Raw genomic sequence first — 20,979 nt, forward strand, 5'->3', positions numbered from 1 at the left:
ATCTGAAAAGACTACAGCCTCAACCCATTTAAATTGCAGCATATCCCTGTATGCCTTCACAGTACCAAGTCAGCAATGGCAGGTAGTAAGCCCAAGTGACCTTCTCCAGGATTACTTTGCACTCTTTGTAACTGCTGTTTCAGGACCACAACTTTATATAATGTCTGCCCAGGAGCACTGCTAAAACAATAGATGGTGCAGTTTCCAGGATGAATATAATCAACATGGTGTGGGTAGGTGATGGTTTGATCTTGTGTAGAAGAATGGGTGCCCAAACTTGTCAGCTGGAAATCGTTTTGCAATAAGAGATGAGCTCATCATCATGCACGGGTCATGAGTCAGTAGTCTGAGCAAACTGCTTTCATAGAATCTGATGTTCCCATGAGAGCACTCTTGAACACCTCATTTTAAAACATACCTTCTGAACTTGTTGAAAACATATTATTAGTTTAGAAACTATATATTTTTTTTCAATATGCCACAAAAATGTAGCTCCCAGTTTGGCCTGCAAGATGTATGTTTGACACGTCTGAGCTAGAGGATGTTTGTCATTGTTAGCATTTCATTGTATAATATTCATGAATACAGATTCAGGTGGGTAGCCATGTTGGTCTGAAGCAGCAGAGCAAAGTTTGAGTCCAGTGGCACCTTTAAGACCAACAAAGCTTTATTTAAAGTATAAGCTTTTGTGTGCATGCACACAAATACAAATACAGTCAGCAAACCTGCTGTCTCCTTCCCATTCCCATCTTCACCTGAGAGGAACTGGCCCAACTAGAAACTTGTACTGAAATTAAGGTTGAAAACATCCATTGCAAGTTGGAATGAGCTCGTAACCTTTATGCATAGCTATCTATTGACTCAGCAATTTGTTTCAAGCATGTTTAGAACTTACCTGTTTTTCACACATCAGAACCTATTTTTGTGTTTAGTACCTTTCTTCTCCACCTCCTCACATACACGTTCACATCAACAGTGGGACAAGGGCTGCCAAGTGTTTTAAGTGGCCTGTAAGTATTCAGCACCACTGTCTGCCTGCCTACATGACTGTAATTTTGAAAACTTCCGTTTTCAGCAACCCTGGGTAAGGACAGCTTTGTAATAATCTGACTCCCCGTTGTCCCTTTGGGGGTTTCCCAGAGACTTGCCTTTCACTATAATAGCTGGGCAGAGTAATGCCAAATCATAACCGTGGGAAACCATTATCTGGATCAGCCCTTTAAGAACTGGTCTTTTGGAGCTGTGAAATACTGCAGTGGAATCTAGTAATTAGCTGAATGGAGTGATGAAAGAATTAGGAGGTCATGGTGTATACTCAGCAGTGTATAGTAATTGTAGTAATGTTATAATACTTGCCTCTGGGTGAGTCAGAACCAGGTATGTGTAGGCGGGCAGGTGAACTGTTTTTTTTAATGGTTTTAGATTTGAGTCATATGGTCCATGGGTGGTAAATCTCACAATCCATGATGAGAAGGTTGAAAAAATTAGAAAAACAAAGCTCAGACTTTACTCAAATTTTAATTTAAATAGGGCTTTTCTATTTTTTTTACTTTTTTAAATTTCAAATACAGAAAGTAACAAAATGCATGACTTAAAATTGAAACTCAATTGAATGCTATAAATGGCAATAAATGGCAAAGTCTACACAATCCCTTCAACTGGGGAACTGACAAAGTGAGCTTTGACTCACGAAAGTACATGTTCTGGGAGATTGTGTTGGTCTTTAAGGTGCTACCGGATTTGAATTTTATTCTGCTAGTACAGACCAACATGGCTACTTATCTGAAACTATCTTCAGGAGTCATGACCATCTACGATGTTTTTATCACTTAATAACATATACTTGTTGGTTGCCTGGCAACAATCACTGAGAACTTAGGACGTATATTTCTTCATGGGAAAAGTGCGACTTCCATCCTTTTGGCATGTTTTAACTCTCTAATGTTTCCCACCCCCAAGATTTTTATGCAAATATCAGGCTTTTCTCAGGTTTGTAGAAAGTTCTGTCTTATCTGTCCTTAGTTCCAGTCTCTGGATTTAAAGATCTACAGATGGAACCACACTGAGAATTACATATATATTGATGATGGTAGGAGGCATGGTTTCATTGGCAGAGAAAGTGAGCCAGTGAGAGGATGGGAGTAATAGTGTTTCGTATGTAGCATATGATCAGTTGAGGGTTAGAGGGGATTTAGCAGTGTGAGTGTGAAGAGTTAGGAGAAGGTGTCTAGGTCAGGGTGTGTGGAGAGTCTATCAGAGTCTGAATGTATCTGAATGTTTCTGTATGTCAGATTGATATATTGATTACCGAACTGCTATACTTTATCCTTACCTTGACTACACCACCAGGGTACAGTATAATATGGAATATAAAGGAGACCTATGGGTCCGTATCCATGGTAGGGCATTTTTTGGGGGGCACCCCCTTAATTTACAGCCTTTCCCCACAAGTTTATATCAGGCTATTTTTTTTAAAAAAAAATTAACCCCGACACTGCCCCAACAGCTGGGTGGTGGCAGCCCCACTGTGCCTGTGCCTGTGCCAGCCCAGCCATGTGACCCAGCTACATTATGGAGGATGGGGAAGGGAGCCCACCTACCTCCCCTGCACCCATCTGAGTCTGGCAGTTCAGTGGCCGATGGACCCCCTTCTTCCTTGCAGCCTCCACCTCAGGTGAACGGAAAGGAAGAGACACACTCTTTGTTCCCTTGCTCACTATTCCTTGATGAGCACCATGGCGGCAGTGAGGGACACTATGGCTGCTTTGCTGGCCTGGTCAGGCTCCCTCCCTGCATCAGCTTGGTATAGAGGAGGAAGAATGGGCTGCCTAGCTAGCTGCAGGGGGGAGGCAGGAGGAAGGAAGCAGTGTTCCCCGGCCAGACTGATGGAGAAGAGCACGCTCTTTTGCCTTAGCTCACCTGGCCACAGGGGGTAGGAGAGGGGTATAAGCTGCCTTGGTGCTTCTGCTGTTTCTGCTGCTCCTGCTGCGCACACAGCTCCCAGTGGCCACCCTGTCAACTTTCTTCTCAGGGCTTTCGAGCCACCATGTCTACTCCCGTCTCAGGACTTTGACCCACCACATCAACTTCCTTCTCAGGGCTTTGACCCACAACATTGACTTCCCTCTCAGCACTTTGATTTACCTCATCTACTGCCTTCTCAAGGCTTCCAGCCACCACATCTATTGGGTTTCAAGCCACCACATCTAACTACTTCTCAGGACTTCAAGCCACCATGCCTACATACGTCTTAGGGCTTGGAACTACCATGTCTATATATGTCATTTCATGCTGTTTTGGTTTTGTGTCTTAGGTGATCTCAAGGCACATTGCCCTGGTTCTGCTGGGTTGGCAAAAATGCCCTCCCATTTTTACTGGAGAGATTCCCAGGAACTTTGATTCTGTTTCTGTTCTGCTGGGCTTCTGCCCTTGCTTTTTTGCTGTCCCCCCCCTCCATTGGAAACAATGGATTAAGGGGCACCTTCTTTGAGGGGGTGTAACTCAGACCCCATAAATCCAATCCTCACCAAACTTGGAGGGCAGGCAGAGGAGAGTCAGTTGGAGATGCACTGTAAGTTAGGTATCTCTAACATTTCAGGGGGGCATTCAGTACATTCATGAACCTTCTGAACCTGCACTTCATTTTTCCAGAAAGCACTTTCCTCTTGGCACTTTCGTTGGGGAATGTTACTTGGACCCTGTAAATCCAATCCTTATTAAAGTTGGAGGGCAGGTAGAAGAGAGTCACCTGGAGATCTGCTGTGAGTTTGGTGTCTCTAACTCACCAGGGGGGCATTCTACTGAGTGACACACAAACAACCTTTATCGGCATAAACACTTGAGTGAGATTTGAGGGGGAAATAAAAAACAGTCTACAGAAATTCTCCAAAACAAGTGGCGTAGCAGAAACTAAGTACAGTTGGATCTTAACTTAGAAGAGTAGGCACGAAATCTTCCCCTTTTACCACTTTAGATTTCTATCTCTTTTGCTGCTAGGGCCGGCAACTCCACCACCCGTCCGGTGACTGAGGAGCGTTTGTCGGCTAACAAAGGTTCTATCCGTTTATTTAACATAAGATTGGGAGCTGGGAGAAGTGGTTTAATCAGGCAGCTTCGGTGGGGAGTGAGCAACAGGCAATCTAATAGAATATGTTGTATAGAATCAGGTTCTTTGCCGCACCTGCACAATCTCTGTTCGTAAGGGCTACCCTTGTACCTGCCAGAAACCATGAATGAGGGGAATATGTTCTACTGAGTCATGAACTTCCTGAATGGGTTCGGTTCATATGAGCGGGTTTTTGTCCATGATGGTCCGTGGTTTGGTCCATGGATCCACCACGAACCATGAACTGAACCACATTTTCCTGGTTCATGCCCATCCTTAGAGTTTGTTTCTTTCCCTCACTAGAGGTTGACTGTACAGACCTACGGGTCGGAAGTGAAGAACTTTGCGCTGTATCTTAGCCTCAGAGTTCAAAGGGGGTCTAGAAGAGAGTCAGAGAGAGGCCAGGACACTGACTATCCTTTTCTTTACTCTCTAATGCTGTCCCTTTGATGTGTAGATTGCTACTCTCAGGGAATCTTCCTTCCGGTCTGACACCTTCTCTCCACATTGTGCTAGCCTTCTCCATCTTGGCACCAAGAGAACAGGACATGATTCCTGCATCTCTATCCATCCTAGCTACTCTCTCTATCCTATCCTGTATAGAATGGAGTTCCTTACAGTACTCATATTAGTTTTACAAAGATAAAGAGGCTCTCTGTGTTACTTTGTTTCTTGTCAGCACACACAAACCAGATTGGTTCTGCTGCGCTATGAACCTTGAGCACTCTGCTACTCTAAATAATCCTTCACTAAGATCCTTTCAGCCCCCTCCTAGTGTGAATCACAGTCTGAAGACAGCTGTTATCTACCAAAACTCAACCAAACACAACTAATATAATCCACATGTTTATTGAATGATATTAGTAACAGAGTTCTGATATCTGAGTTCTGCTTAAAACAAGTCTGGTGGATGATGTTACCAGTTCTTTTGATGTAGGCACGTAATTCTGTGCCTTTAAACATTACATTGAAAGACCACAGAATTACAAGCAGAACTTTCCCCATGAACCTGAAGGGAGTTATGGGATGGTTGTGAATGGTTGTGTGAGTGTATGAGTATGGTTGTAGATCACCGAATGATTGCACCTTTAATTTCATTGTACTATGTACAATGACAATAAAGTATATTATTATTATCACTGCCCAGGAAAGGGGGAAATATGCTGGTCAAACTGTCTCTTAAGTAGCTTGCAATAGGGTTGCCAGACCAAGCCTAACAACCTGTGGGATGGTTATTGCAAGTGTGACCATAGAGTTTCTGATGATTTCTAGAGTTACTGTTGTCACTTCTTGTGATGCATGTGAGGGTTGTTTGTTTTTTCTTGAGGGAACATGCTGGAATGGAGTTTCGGAACCTCTGACAAAATACTTTTAAAAATATTTATATGTTCATGAGTTTTCAGAATACAGATTGAAAACTGCATTTCCCTCTTGAGAGTTCCGGCACCTCTTTTTCAAGAAAGAAAGAGAGAGAAAGAGAGAGAGTGAGAGTGAGAGAGAGACCTGCCTGTACCCCTTGTGTTGGGACACAGTAGTAGCAACTGCTGAGGACAGAAGTGTTGTTGAGCCTACACACAGCTGGCACATGATGGGGAGAGGGTATTTGTAGCAGCCCATATTCCTCTCTTTCCAAAATGATTTCCTGTGTGCAGTTAATTGCCTTTGCACCCCCTGTTTAAGGGGTGGAGGGTCCATTTTTTTTCTTTGTGTCTTGAGATGACAGAGTACCAATAAGGCTTCTGAGCAAAGTACTAATATATGCTATTTGTAAAAAGTGCTTCCTTTTGTGCAAAATCCCTTTAACCAGTTCCCATCTTCAAGTCTATGTGTGTGTGGATGAGGTCAGAAATATGTAGCCCTGTACATGGTTCCTTATAATCTGAAACAATTATGTCCTTGCTGGGGTTTATATGGTACTTAGGAGAGGTGTGAGTGGCTGCAGAGTTAGTTGCTATCCTAAGCTGCATTGGGAGGGGGGAGGGGCCTGAATTGCTTTTGGGTGCAACTGGAGTGTTTAAACCTAAAACAGCATTTCTGCCAGCATAATGCTATGTTGGTGACAGAGAAATTAGAGTATTTTCTGACATTTGTTTCAGGCTGGTTTGGTTAAGTACATTAGTAAATGGAGGCTTCTCTATGTATGAATTGTTTTGTGTGCTGAAGTTCAACCTTGGACATTTGAAAAAATAATTAAGTATATTATAACAGTACTAATGCAGCTGATGCTAGAGAAAGCAGATCCCATGACATACATTGTCCCTTTGGACAGGCTCATGTTTGGAAATGGTTGGAACATATTCAATAAAAAGAATAATATAAAAAGTAAGATTGAAATCTTATACTTAGCTTTTTTGCCCATTAATGGAAGGCAAAATGGCCAAGGAAGGCCCAGGAAAAAGGCCACACACCCTCCATGATCACACTTTTGTACAACTGTGCCTCCAAAGGAGGAAGGGCTGGTCTGTGGTGAGGACTACCTTGGAGTGAAGAGTCTCTTGTCTTGCACAGGGCAAATCTCTTCTTGCATGGGGTGGGCAAGGCTTGTCTCACATGGGTAAGCTGAGGAGTCTCTTGCCTTGTGCAGGGTAGGGTGAGGAGAGTCCCATCTTGTGTGGGGTCAGCCTGGTTAAGGCCTTGGCCCACTGGGACTTACCTTCTTGGTCTTAATGGACAGTCCTCCATTGAACTTAATTCTGAGTAGGCATGCAAATGATGAGGCTGGAATGACTTTTCATCTTAGAAACAACTTTCCAAGAATGGGATGTGTAGTATCTAAATTATGAGTTCAATTATGAATCAGGAATGTAACACAAATAGTTTAAAAATCCTTATGACTAATAATCAGTGTCATGTGAACTCTCTCAGTTAAAATAACATTTGAGACAGGGTGCATAGCAACATTTACTTGTTTTAAAATCAGGAGCAGATAACATCACATCTGCATTGTTTTGTGGGTCTGTCCTCTACCATACTACTGAGTGGTCACATATTTTGAGGCCAACTTCCTGTACTGAAAAACAAACTGGACAACATTTGATCAGATTTTCTTTCTAGCAAGAATACATAGTGCTGGGAAGTAAGGGTTATTAAAATAATGTTAAATTATGTAATGCCCGGAACAATTACATATTTTTTCTGAATGGCAAAGAAAGGAAGTGGGTGAGGTAAGGGCATGTCCTTGGCTTTGTGCCTGTCATCTAAGGTTGCTGTCCCAGCAAGCTCCTTTGAATTAAATAGATTTACATCCAAGTAAACATGATGGGATCTAGCTGTAACACAATAAAGTGTATTCAGCTACTGAATACTGCTGATGTTGGAAAGTTCTTTTGGACGTGGTATCAAACATTTGGTAGGGTTGGAAAACAAAGAACCGTGAATCTGCCCTGCATGCAGAAATGACTGAACTAGGACTGCATCCATAGACGGATGATTCTGGTTGTTGGTTTTTTTGCTGCCAAGGTAGATGCACTTGCACTGTTAATGGAATATCTACATGAGTTTTGTGCAGATTACTCCATCAGCCACCATTCTTTGCATACTCACCTGCTGTGTTACCAGTAGGCTTTCCCCATATTTTTGTAAAAAATCAGTAACTCTTATGGTGCTATAGCACTCTTACATTATAACAATCCATTGCTATAATTAACTAGTAGTTCCTCTGAATCCATAGCTTTGCTTACTCCTGTTGTTGCACAGATATATGGCAAAGAACACTGGTGCTGATGTAGGTGGGATTTAAAAATGCACATCTTTTCATCTACACAGTATGACAATGTGCTATAACCGTGATCTTTCCAACCAGATCATACCAGACTAGGGCCCCGGTCACACGGGCAGGAAAATGTGTGTGTTGGGGAAGCGTGGCTGTTTGCCCCAGGGCAAAATAACATGTGGTTGCGTGATCAGACGTCCCACAGAGGTCCCGTCCAGGTCCCGTGGTTAGGGTGGAGGTGCCGATCACAGGACAATCCTGCGGCGCGGCAAAGAAGCGGCCTCTCTAGCAAAAGGCTCCGTGGGTTTAACCCCTTCCAGGGCTCCAGAGGAATGCAAACTGTCCTCCGTCCGGTCCCCTCCAAGAGGAGCTTCAGCCAGGCCGCCCTCCCACCATGCCCCCCTCTGCTGCCCGGTGCAGAGAGTTCCTCTCGAGCAGGCCGAGCCAGGAGTGGGGGGGGGTACGGAAAAGAGGAGGGGGCTGTGGAAGTGTGCGCATGCACCGTTGGGTGCTTGTGCGCATCCCATGGAGACTTGAAAAACAAAACCTTTTAGCGACAGGACATGGGCGTGCGCCGGATGCCACGACCTACCACTGGAAACCCGATCAGGTGCCCGCCCTTGCCCCGCGGTTCCCGGAAACTAGTACCTCGGTGGTACTAGTTTGTTACCCCACATCTTCGACAGGAAGCCTCGGGTTCGCCACGGGAGCTCTACGCTTCCCAGATGTGGCGCTGTGATCGCGCCCGGAAAATCCGCCTATCTTCCGTTTCTGTAGCGTGGCTAATGCTCCATGTGACCGCAGCCTAGGTTTGGGAAAGATTAGAGTGAAGCGGGGGGAAACATGGATAGCTAGTACTGCCAATCTCCAGGTGTTGCCTGGAGATCTCCAGGTAGTACAACTGATCTCCAAACAACACAAATCAATTTCCTAGGGGGGAAAATGGCTGCTTTGGAGGGTGGACTCTATGGCATTGTATACCAGTGAGAACTGCCCCCTCCCCAAATCTCACCTTCCCCAAAATTTCCATGTATTTCCCAACCCACAGGTGAAAATCCCATTGGATAGTGGATTATTACAAATACTCCCCCCCCCAAAATCCTTCTCCATTTTAGATAGATCAACCAGAGCAAAACATCCCTGTGGAAGCAACCCAGGTGTAGTGCTGCCATGTGGCACTTTACAGCATCCCGTTCCCCAGAATCCTTTGAATACATATGCTTTAGGACTAAATCAGTAGATTTTATTTGAGGGTATGTGGAAGAAAGCGGTGTTGAAGGGTACATTTCCTCTCTCAGCATCCAACACTGACCTATGTTAGTGTACCGTTACCAATTAGATATGAGTCCAGTAGCACCTTAGAAACCAACAAGATTTTCAGGGTATAAGCTTTCAACAGCCAGAGCTTATACCCTGTAAATCCTGTTGGTCTCTAAGGTGCTATTGAACTGGAATCAAAGTGTTCTACTGCAGAACCACAGGGCTACCTCTGAAATGATCAGCAATGCTAATATTTAATACTAGCCTTCCTTACAGGTAAGGACTGCTTGCAAATAAACAATATTATAGATACAGCACAGCCTGAGCCGGGGTGGGTCGAGGGTATGGATCCCACTCCTGACCCTCGATGGGGTTCTGTTGGTGCCAGTGCTGGAGGTGAATAGTTTGGGAGTGCTCCTGGATGCTTCCTTTACAATGCATGCCTAGGTAGCAGCCACTGCCAAGTCAGCCTTTTATCATCTCCGGCTGATCAGGCAGTTGGTTCCTCGAATGCAACAACCTGGCAACAGTGAAAAATGCGATGGCCACCTCGAGACTAAACTACTGTAATACTCTCTACATGGGGCTGCCCTTGTTGCAGACCCAGAAGCTACAGCTAGTGCAAAATGTGGCGGCCAGGCTTTTGATGGGTCTCCCTATTCAGGAGCACATCCAGCCTGTGTTGAAAGCATTGCACTGGCTACCAATAGCATACCGAATCTGCTTCAAGGTGCTGGTTCTTACCTTTAAAGCCCTCAATGGTCAGTGCCTGACATACCTGAGGGACTGCATTTCCCATCACATTCCCCAGAGAGCACTGCAGTCAGGGTCCCAAAATCGACTGACCCTCCCAGGACCTAAAGACACCAGGCTGGCTATAACTAGGGCCAGGGCCTTTTTGGTGGCAGCTCCATGCTGGTCAATAAGCTGCTGGAAGAGATCAGGGCCCTGTGGGACCTTATGCAGTTCCGCAGGGCCTGCAAGACTGAGCTCTTCCACCAGGCCAACTAGGAGCTGCCCCCCCCCAGTAATTAATTGTGAGCCCTTCCCTTCGGAGTCATCAACAGCCTGAGCTGGCCACATAAGAAGAAACATAAGGAGGAGCTGATCAATAGGATAGAACATCAACTTGTTGCCACCATCGCCAAACATTGTCTAATGATTTTTCTAGCACTTTACAGTATCTGGATTGTTCTTAGAAGGTTTTATGATCATTTTAATGGCTATTTATGTGTTTTAATTTCTGTAAGCGGCCCTGAACCTGCTTTGGCAGGGAGGGCAGGATATAAATTTGATAAATAAATGAATAAATAGCACAGAAGTATTTAGATAGCAAATCTCAGTAAGTAAATGGAAAACTGTGAGGCTTCCCCAGAATCTAAATGTCGCTCTTCTGGCTGCATTAGAATGAAGTCCCTCTGTGCACTATCTAAACTTGAAAGCCAACCACATCTCCCCTCTGTGGCGTGTGTCTCTCTCTGTGGGTGAGAGGCAGAAACTCCGCCTTCTTCCGTTTCTTCCATTCTTAATAAGCAATATCATTGATGGAGCCCGATCTCTATTTTGCAGCAGTGAAAGAGTTAAAGTGTTACCCGCGAGGATTTTTTGAAGTCCTACGCTGGAAAGTTCCATTTGCATTACCGGGGAAGTGAAGGTTTAAACAAAATGGGTTGTTCCGTTCTCAGTGGTATCCCAAACCGTGGCGCTTTATTGTTCATTCACAAAGGATAGTTTTAATCATTAATGGGCACGATAAAGTTACATACATTTTTAAGGGTTTTTTGTTTGTTTATTTAGGGGGGTAGGGATTCTACATTTGTCGAGGGCGGGTTTTCTAAACCGTTGGGGAGGTGCGGCTCCTTTAAGGTGTCCCGAGGCGGCATCAGACCTGCAGCAGCAACCGGGGGCAGAAGGCGCTCGACCGCCTGCCACCGTGACGCCAGAAACTTCAGGGGCTGCTGAAATCTCGGCAGAGAGGGAGGTTTCCACTTTGCAGCTCTTCGGGAAGGTGGCGAAGAGCTTCACCCTTTCTCCACCAGGGGCTGGCTGGAGGCGGCGGCCCTTGGAAGTTTTGCGCGCACTCCCACGTAGTCCTCTTTCTCTTTTGTGTCCAGTCCATCCCTGGTTTGGGGAAGGGAAGCCCTCGCTTCGCAGGGCGCCAAGGACAGATGCTGGCCGCTTCGAGGAGCTGCCGGGGCTCCCCTGTCGCCGCCGCACTGCCTCGGCTCGTGGTCCCAACTCTGTTCCCCAAGTGATGAGACCCAGGGCGGCTGCTGCTGCTGCTGCTCCTCCTCCCGCACAGCCACTTCTGTCTGCCTTGTGCTCGCCCAGCGGTAGTGCAAGCAAACCCTCGCCTCGAGCAGCCGCCGTCGGCCCGTCTACGCAGCTCTCCGCCTGAGTTCTCCGCTGGCGGCGGCAACAGCGGTAGCACTTTCTCCACTTCGCGGAAAGGGCCGGGCGTGTGTGAGTGGCGGAGCTCTTCCCCCCTTTCTCGAGGAAGCGGGCAGCTTTTGTTTCTGGCTCGCTGACGGATGGTCCGCGCTGGGGCCAGAGATCGCCCTTTGGGATCCCCCGGGGCAAGAGAAAAGCCCAGCCTGAACCTTCCCTGGTCCTGACAATAGAGGCTGTGGGCGAAGAGCGAGGGCGACCCTCCACCCAACTCTCGGAGGATTTAGGAGCCGGCGCTGAATATTACGCTTCTCGTGGATTTACAAATTGGGAAGCGTTGGAGGCTTTTTGGAGAAAGTCCTCCCCCTCCCCCTCCTCTGCTAGCCCTCCCTTTTGGCATGAGACTATCGACAGGCTCCACCTGGAGACAATGATCGCGGAGTTTGCTCACTTCTTTCTCTTTGGATTAATATGTCTCTCGTCAGGTAATCGCTGCTGTCCCCACTTTTGTCGTGCTTGTTGTTCTCCAGAAAAAGAGCGGATTGCTCCCCCCCCCCCCCCCCCCCACGGGGCGGGATTGTCGTGCCCCCCCCCCCCCCCCCCGAATTCAGGGCAGGATCTAGGCACTCTTGATTCCTACTGATTTTAATAGGGGAAAACAACTAAGCATGTGCTTAATTCCTGTCGCTTAACAAGAAGACTCCAAAGTGCTTAATTTTAACTGGATCCTGCTTTCTGCTTGTCCAGAAGTGTGAGTGACTGCTCAGTCCTTGAAGATGCTCTACGGTTTTCTCTACTTCTTGACCTCCTCTGCTCCCTTCTTATCCCACCCTTCCCCATTCAGTTTCTTTCTGCCTCTTCCAGTGGTTTTCAGTGTGTTGGTGGTGCATCTGAATTGTTTTTTTGAAGACTACTTACTAGCCTTGAGTTTATGGAGGAGTGTGCATGGTTTGCATCCACAGTTTTGAGAAAGAAAAGCAGGCGTATTAGTCCCCAAGGACTTCTATGGCAGCGACCTAGAGATGCTTCTGTACCGGGTAGTCCACCTCTAGATCTTGAACACAAGATGCCGAAGAATGTAATATTTCTGTGGCCTAATTGCACACACTTGAGAATATAAGCCTAGGATTTTAGGCTCAGTCACTTGTGGATCTCTCTGTGTGTGACTCTGCTGTATAAGCTGTTCTCCCACATGTTCTCTGTTTGTGTTAGCCATCCTAGTCCACAACAAGAGGGGCCATTAGTACTTGTTTGATGTAACTGAGGGCTGTAATTAAAACTGATCATAAAGAAACTGCAGGAAACAACTTCTTACCATGGGATGTGAGTAGTTTCTTCTGGATTTCTTTTGAAGTAGAAAGTTTAAAGGCGGGGGAAGGGGGGTCACAGGTATTGGCAAGGAGGTTAGGGCATACTCAATGTGTGTGTTTATTGATTTGCTCATGTAGTATCAAATTCTTACCCTTATAAAAGGATAACTGCCCACTGTTCAGGATATTTACATGGAAATAAATCTCCATGGAATTGATTTCAGTGGAGTTTACTTCTAAATAAACGCTGGATGATTCACTCTAAGTAGTTTTCTTAGATTTAAATTCCATTTAAATAAATGAGAATTCCAAGTAAGATGCCTACTGATCAGGGTGCAAGGCTTCTTTTACAGTTGCTAAACCTTCTGTTCTGAACTCAAGTATATAGTTATTTGACTCTCTGTTGCCTGAGTTAATTATGCATGGAAGTAAGCCCTTTTGAGTTTACAGTACATAGGATTGCAGCCTTAAGTGGATAATTTCCTGATCTGAAACAGTTTTTAATACTCCCTGCCTCAACTAGCCAGTGGGGTCCTCCCTTTGCTCGACTTCCTTCAGCAAGTTTGAGCAAGTTACAGTCAATTTGCAACCTTCAAACAATAGATGAAGTGGATTATAGATCTGGGCAGTAGCTGCATTTAAAATGCACTTTTTACATACAAGTATTCATTATAGTGAAACTAAGCAGTGGCTGTTTCAGTAAATAATTACATGTTTGCCATTTCTATAAAATAACCTTAAATTGGTCAGCAAGTTCTGGTAGCCTGACACATGTGCTAAACTGTTTAGTCTGAGTGCATAAAATGGTTACAATTCCATGAAAACTGTTCCCTTTATCAGAGGTGACATGAGAACAATCTGGAGAGGAAAATGAGCTACTTCCCAGGTACTGGAGTAGCAAATAAGCCACAAGGTGAAGGTTACTTGGTGGTAAGGCAGTTGACTGCTATGGGAATAGGACAGGACATGGGTTTAAACCTGAATCTGTTTCTAGTTCTTCTTCAGTTCTCTGAGTATTACCACCATCTCAAGCAGTTTCCATTATTTCATGGAGAGCACTTTAGCAAAGTGGGATGCAAATCACAGTCACTGTGTTAGCAAATTGTCCCTGTTGTTTTTCTTACCAATCCACTTGTGCCTGCTGTAATTTATAGCCCAAAGTTCCTTTGTGATTATTTTTTATTCACTTTCCCCTGTTAAAGTTTATTCACAGATGTAAAGTGAACTGTCAAGTGTGATAAATGGAGGAAGGAGAGATCATTCAAGAGATAGCGGAATTATTGGTCATTAGTCATTGTTTGAGCTGAGTTTATAAGTGTTGGAAAGTTCTCCCATGGCTGTAAATGGTGGCACGCTTGATCTAAAAAATTTATGGTTCTGAATATTCCTTAATAAGTGTTTTGTCTTTAAGGTGCATTGGGGGGTGTCTTTGTTTTTGCTACCTTTTCTTTAACATGTCTTATTTTCAACTATTAAGTATATTTTCTCTCTTTTGATCTTATTACAAGTTTAAACACATCTCCTTTGCGAACCATTCTTCTTCAGTACTGAGTGGACCTTTCCTGGTTATTTTAAAGGAAGGTTCTGTAAGGAGATGTTAGAAGTATAGTGTCGACTTTTTTTAAAAAAATGTGAACTTTCAGAGTCTTCTACCTATTCCATTCCACCCTAAGCTGCTTTTGAAATTTTTATAGTTGTGCCATCAAAGTTATTAAAGTTCTGGAGATGCAAGATGTCAGATTATTGAATGAATTAAGTTCTGAAAAGATAACAGAGGTTGCATGAAAACAAAGACAAATTAAAAAGCATTTGCTTTTGTCAGCGTCTTGACATGTTGTTATTAAGTTGTTGCTTAAGCATTATGTTTCAGTTATTTGGCAAAGGAGTGTATATCTCATTCAGAAGTGCACGTGTATCCACTGTCCTTTTGGTACAAATTTGTGATTGACGTTGTTAGCTATAATTGTTATTGTAGTGAATGCTAAATCTTTCTAATGCTTCTGAAAACTGTTTAATCCATGAATATTTTTACTTGTGCTCTTATTTTGGAATTAAAGGTTTCGTTCATTGTATTACTTGGAAAATGAAATGTTTACATTTGGTTCTTGCAGTGAAGGCTTTTTTGTGTTATAAGGAATTTAGTCAGAAATAGATATATTCTTTTATTTAAAAAATGCCTATCTTCTTCTGTCTTGCTGTGCTCCAAAACATTGCTTGTGTAGCTGATTCCAGTGAGAGTAATATAGTGGTTGACAATATGAGCCAGGAAGTGCAAATATCACCCAGGCCAAAATCCACTTGTTGGCCTTAGAACAAGCATCTGAGGTTGTACTTCGAAGGACAGATTAGCACTCAAGAGAAGGGCTTCTTAAATGCGTTCCTTAAGATTCAAAAATCATCATACTGCAACCCCCATGGAAACAAAGATATGAATGTCATACACTTGGTCGTTCTTAGAGGACTGTTGTTCACTGAGGTAATACAGATGAAATGCTTTGAATACTTATAATGCTAGGTGGTATTACTACTGTTGCCCTGACCTGGATGGCCTGGGCTAGCCTGATCTCATCAGATCTCAGAAACTAAGCAGGGTTGGCCCTGGGTAGTATTTGGATGGGAGACCACCAAGGCATTCCAAGGTTGATGTTGGGAGACCACCAAGGCATTCCAAGGTTGGTGTGCAGAGGAAGGCACAGGCAAACCAGCTCTGTTAGTCTCTTGCCTTGACCCTTGTTTGATTGGCCTTAAGGCAAGGGTGGTTTCCCCCCCTACCTTGTACAGCAGGTCAGAGGGTTGGGGAATTGACTCCGGGTGGCACCGTTTAAGCAGGCTGGTCACTTTATGTTAGTGGGATTGTGTTGGAGGTTTTTTCTGAGCAGCCAGGGGAGCACTAGTTAGCACCCCCATTTTGGGGTAGGTGTCTGGCAGAGTCAGCTCCTTAGATTCTGCGACCCAGGGTCAGGAATGCAGACTGTCTTGGGCATGCCTGGATTTATCCTCCATTTAAGTTGTGCAGCTTGGTGGTTGGCTCTCTAGGGCATGGCCCTCTTGTTGTGCCGGACTGGTTCTAGCCATACCTGTTGGTTGGAGTGGGGGCAGGGTGGCTTGCCCACTATTCAATGGGGGAGGGGTCTTGGATGAGCCCTGGCCTTGATCGTGTCACTAGTTATTTTGCCCTTGCCATTATAAAGTTAAAATAAAGTGGCCCATAGTTTCTCCAATCTCTTTGTGTCTGGTGGGGCAATATTACTATTATTCTGTCATGCTGTGGATACCAAAGCTGAAGTGGTAAAAATCTTTCTAAGCAGTTCAGCACATTTTCATGTTGCTGAAGTCATCCCACTACAAGGCCTCCTGGGACCAGTTTCATGTAAATTAGGCTCATTTCCTGAATAGTAACTTCATAATCCAGTTTTATATTTACACATTGTCTGTTTTGAGGACAGAGTAAGAGATACATTAACTCAGGGCTTGAGAAATCTCAGATCACCATGGCACCTAGAAATTTCACTGTGGCACCTAATATTTTTAGCAATTCTTTTATTGTGGAAAGTCTCCATTTGAAGTATAAAGTTCATCATTCCACATCAGAATGTGTTCTGTTATATGGCATAAAAATATGTGTGAAGTTCTTGTCATTGTTGGTTTATGTGTTAACTTTACACCATTCAGTGGTAGTGAATAAATGTATTTCTTAACCAGATGCTTTCTATACTGGCTCCAATATTCAGTGATGGAATTATCAATAATAGGAAAGAAGTTAGGCTAGGTATAGGGGGTTAGATTTTTCTTGTAGTGATGACAACCAGGACTTTCCCTATATTTATATACAACAATTTTGTTATAGAATTAATTAAATTACAAGAAACTGTGAAGCAGTTAGGATTAGGTTTTGTGGTATCAGTAATTAGAAAATATGGTAATTAAGGTATTAAACTCTGAACACTAAAAAATTGGTCTACCTCCTGAATTTTGGGATGGTTCTTAGAGCTGAAGAAAATTTGTCAAGGCCTGCAGTAACTTCCCCCCAACAACAACAAAAAGAGCAGAGATACTTTGGGCTTCCAACAATCCAGACCACTGTGTGTGTGAAATAGTTCTTAATTGGCAGTTTATTCACTAGAAGGCCAAGCTGATCCAAATATTCTCTTGGAAAGTCATTTGTAGATTAATAGAAGACAGTATGGCATATGTAAGTTCACTTTAGGTAGCTTCTGAGATTCCACTTCCATGCAGAATAATATGGTTTCCTAGTACTGAAATATCACTTTCTTTTATATTGTGTATGCATGTTAGGCCAAGTGCTGCTGTTTTTTTTTAACTGTAGTTTTCCTGAAGTTGTTTATATTGTGTATGCATGTTAGGCCAAGTACTGCTTTTTTAAAAAAAACCTGTAGTTTCCCTGAAGTTCTATGCACAAAGAATTTTACTTTATTTTTCTTGAAGAAATGTTGTTTATCTACTGGTTCTTTGATATCTGTTTGGCATATTGAAAAAGTAGAGAGGTGCTTAAACTAGATTAATTTATCCAAATATACTTGTATAGGTTTACCATTTAGAAGCAGAGCTTGGACACGTGCATACATACATTCTTCCTATTCCTACTATGTGTGTGTTCTTTTAGCAAAAGCAATACACCATTTTTTCCTGAGAGGCAGGCTAGATAGTTCCTGGCTTCATACACAACAACTTTATCTTGTATTTCTAAGTAATATTTATAAAGGAGTCCTTTGAACATGGGAAGTGCAGTCTCTTAGAACTGTATAAAACTTGTATTTGAGTAAATTCTGTCAGAGCATGCTCTGCAGTTCTTCATCTCTGGCCAATGTGTATCACAGTCTTCTGTGGTAGCTCACATATCTGTGTTCTCAACTTCTGCAATCACTTTGTGAAATCCACTCATCTTGATTAAACTTTCTGCTCCTGTTGGTCTCCTTGCTACATACCCAGCAAACCTCAAGGACTGCGCTTGCTCACCAAGAAATCCTTCACCTGTTTTCAAAACTATCCACCATGGCAATCTCACCTACAGTCCACACTGAAAAATATCATGCAAAAGAGGTTTTATAAAGGGTGTTTCCAACACGGCAATTTTCTAGTATGAGTATCACTTCTTTGTAAGAGAACTGCATGCATATCCGTATGTATGACAACTGCATGCATATCTGTTTTGCTGTGTGCACAAACAGTGGATCTTATTTAGCGGCAAGGTCTGTCAATACATGTGACAAAATGAATGTTTTATCTCATATTTTACAGTGTGCTGTAGATAGTTTCTCCTTTTGAAAACTGATACCTACAGGGGAAAAAACCAGTCTTGTGTGAAGTAACCCTTGGGGTGCATAACAGTCTCTAAGCAGAGACATGGCTCACACAGCCTGGATGGATTTCAAAACCTTCCACACCATTCCTCTGCAAATTGCAAACAGGTTTGCAAAAAGGGACTGGATGGCTGACGCTACTGCCAGACAGCTCATAATCTAATGCCTGTGATACAATCTGATGCTCAAATATAGCATTATACACAACATCAGGATATGTAATCCAGTGACAACTGTGGTGCACCAGTGGCATGTATTGATAATGTTAATATAAAATGGTGTCTTATTTGTTTTGATACTACTGTGTTTTTTTGGGTGCATGTCTTAGTTTCATATATTTTTCTCTAAAACACTTCACTTGGGTCAGCTTTGGTTTTGCAAAATTATAAATGTTACACTTATATTTTATTATTTGGCCCTTATTTGCTACTCAGGGTCTTACAAAAAGTAGTGGGGGAAAATACTGTTGGAAGCACCTTGTTTTGGACCAGAGCCTGGAAACTAGTGTCAGATACTTTCCTGGTCTTGCAAGCGGAGAGTTGGCTCCAAGTTTCTAGCTTCTTATATGGCCTTGCTAATTAAGCGACAGGCATTTCTGGAATGGTCACTAATAGTTTTATGCTGGTTTTTATCTAAAACTCATTGTGGAAATTACATCAGTTTGTATGGTTATAGAATTTCAGAGTGGAGAAAATAATGGTTTCCCCTGACGCTTCATTGTATCACGTAACATGTAGACGCTAACCAGCATAAGAGAGCAGTTCAATATGAAATATGAGATTAATTTCACCCCAAAATAGATAATAACAGTAATTAAGGGGGGAAAAGAACTTTGAACTACCTGGCAAGTATTATTTACTTCTTTTATGCCCTGTCATTCTCCCCAGTCTGAACCTCTCCTCCCTTTTACCTTCGGCTGAATGTGTGACTGACCCAAGGTCACCAAGCAAGCTCCCATGCAGAGTGGGGATTTGAACTCGAATCTCCCAGATTGTAGTCTCTCTAACCAGTACACACATTGGCTCTCGAGTAGCAGTTTTGGAAAGCAGCAAGGGTGCTAAAATTACTGGGTTTTTTTTTGATGCTGTCATAGTCTGACAGTGCTTGCTTGCTTTCCATCTGTTCTATTTGTATATTTGTAAATAGTTGACACCCTGACCTGGATAGCCCAAGTTAGCACAATCTTATCAGATCTCGGAAGTTAAGCAGAGTCAGTCCTGGATAGAATTTGGATGGGAGATGTCCAAGGAATACCAGGGTTGTGATATGGAGGCAGGCAATGACAAGCCACCTCTGAATGTCTTCTGCTTTGTAAATGTTATGGGGTTGCCATAAGTCAGCTGTGACTTGGTGGCACCTTCCACCAAGGAGAAGACAAAAACACTGCTTGCCTAAGCATACTCGCGTAACAAGGAAACTAACTTGGCAAACTATTCAGACCTTCTGCAACTTAGGGAAGCATTAAATGTGGGACAATACTTAGTTTTCACCTTAGCAATTTTATATCTGTCTGTCTGTCTATCTATCTCAAGGTAAACCTTTTCTGCTTCTTGTAGCAGTATGTTAAATGTGACTGTCTGCATGAATCTGTATACAGTGAAATATCAGGCTTGTAAATAAACACTCACTGGTGACACATGGGGACAAAAAAGGAAAGCATTCAGGGGAACAGTAATAATTGTTCTTCTTTTGCTTTTAGGCCACAAATGTATGCAGACAGACTAATAACATTTATGAGCTTGTTTGTAAGACAGCTGTATATTCTTTCTCTAGCTCTTGAGGAGAGAGAAGAATTTTTAAATGGTAAAAGTAAAGAAAAAAAACTTGAAGTAAATAAGACACAAATCAAAACTCCACCCATCAGGCAGTAAACTTAGAATGTAGCTCTGCTTAGGATCACACAGCTAGTCAGTTCAGAAGAGTATCCACTAGGATAGTTGCTTGTCCGGATATAGCTGTAGTTTGTTCAATACTTTTTTACCTATCTTTGAAAATATAATTGTCACTATATGTATCAGTAATTATGAACAAATCTAAAAATGTTCTTAACATTCCAGGATCAAAATATGCACAAGAGCTTTAACATTTCACAAGCACACCAAAGAATATACCTCCCCCCCCCAACACAAGAACACAACAAAAGGGTCAAAATTACAGAGATCTCATCTTTAAATATTAGGAATTTTATGTACTAGTTTCTCTTTTTATGATACAGTAAAATTGGGAGTAGAACAGACTAGGACAAAGAGTTGTAAATAAAATGGTTCTTTTTGCATTTCGTTTCCTATGAATGAAAAGTTTAGATATTATTTAGCAAGAACACCTGCTGGTGATTTAACTGCAAATTAAAAAAAAAGCATAGGTGGAGAGAATTTTCAGTTCCCATAACTGTAGGAAATCTTGTGTTTGTTTGATCCAGGAATATGGCAAGAACTGTGTTCATATATTAATGGACAAACCCTTTCCAGTCTGGTTCATAATCGGGGATTGGGTTGAAATATTGATAAGCACTGTCAACCTCTGAAGTACAGATAGATGCTGTCTTTAATCACTTCTATACTTTGCTATCTGCTGCTTTTATAACCAGCATCTTATTGTGCTCCCAGAAGTCAAATGTGTTCTTGTTAACTGTGAAGCAGATACACCCTAAGGCAAAATACATTAAAAATAAGCTACCTAATCCACAATAATTTTAAAATACCCTTTATTTATTTTTTTCCTGCTAACCTGGGAGGTCCCTTAACCTTGCAGTCTAGCCCTGAGCATCCCCCTTGCAGATTTTTCTTTAAAAAATGTATGATGGGCACCCATCACTATTAGATACAATTGTTTTGTATTGCTCTTTTTTGGTTTTAATTGACTTATTGTTAATACAGTAAGCTT

The 20,979-nt window shown here is 42.9% G+C and overlaps 1 protein-coding gene across 1 annotated transcript in view; it reads left to right on the forward strand.

Moving 5' to 3' along the window:
- Positions 1 to 11,886: 11,886 nt before the first annotated feature.
- ROBO1 (roundabout guidance receptor 1) overlaps positions 11,887 to 20,979 on the forward strand; it is a 433,180-nt gene continuing 424,087 nt past the window's right edge. The window contains exon 1 of the mRNA XM_015419360.1: positions 11,887 to 11,950. Coding sequence (XP_015274846.1) covers positions 11,896 to 11,950 — 55 coding nt within the window. The 5' untranslated portion in view covers positions 11,887 to 11,895. The remainder of the gene's footprint in view (positions 11,951 to 20,979) is intronic.

The sequence above is a fragment of the Gekko japonicus genome, unplaced genomic scaffold (assembly GCF_001447785.1).
Source record: "Gekko japonicus isolate JY-2015 unplaced genomic scaffold, Gekko_japonicus_V1.1 scaffold343, whole genome shotgun sequence".
NCBI lineage: Eukaryota > Metazoa > Chordata > Lepidosauria > Squamata > Gekkonidae > Gekko > Gekko japonicus.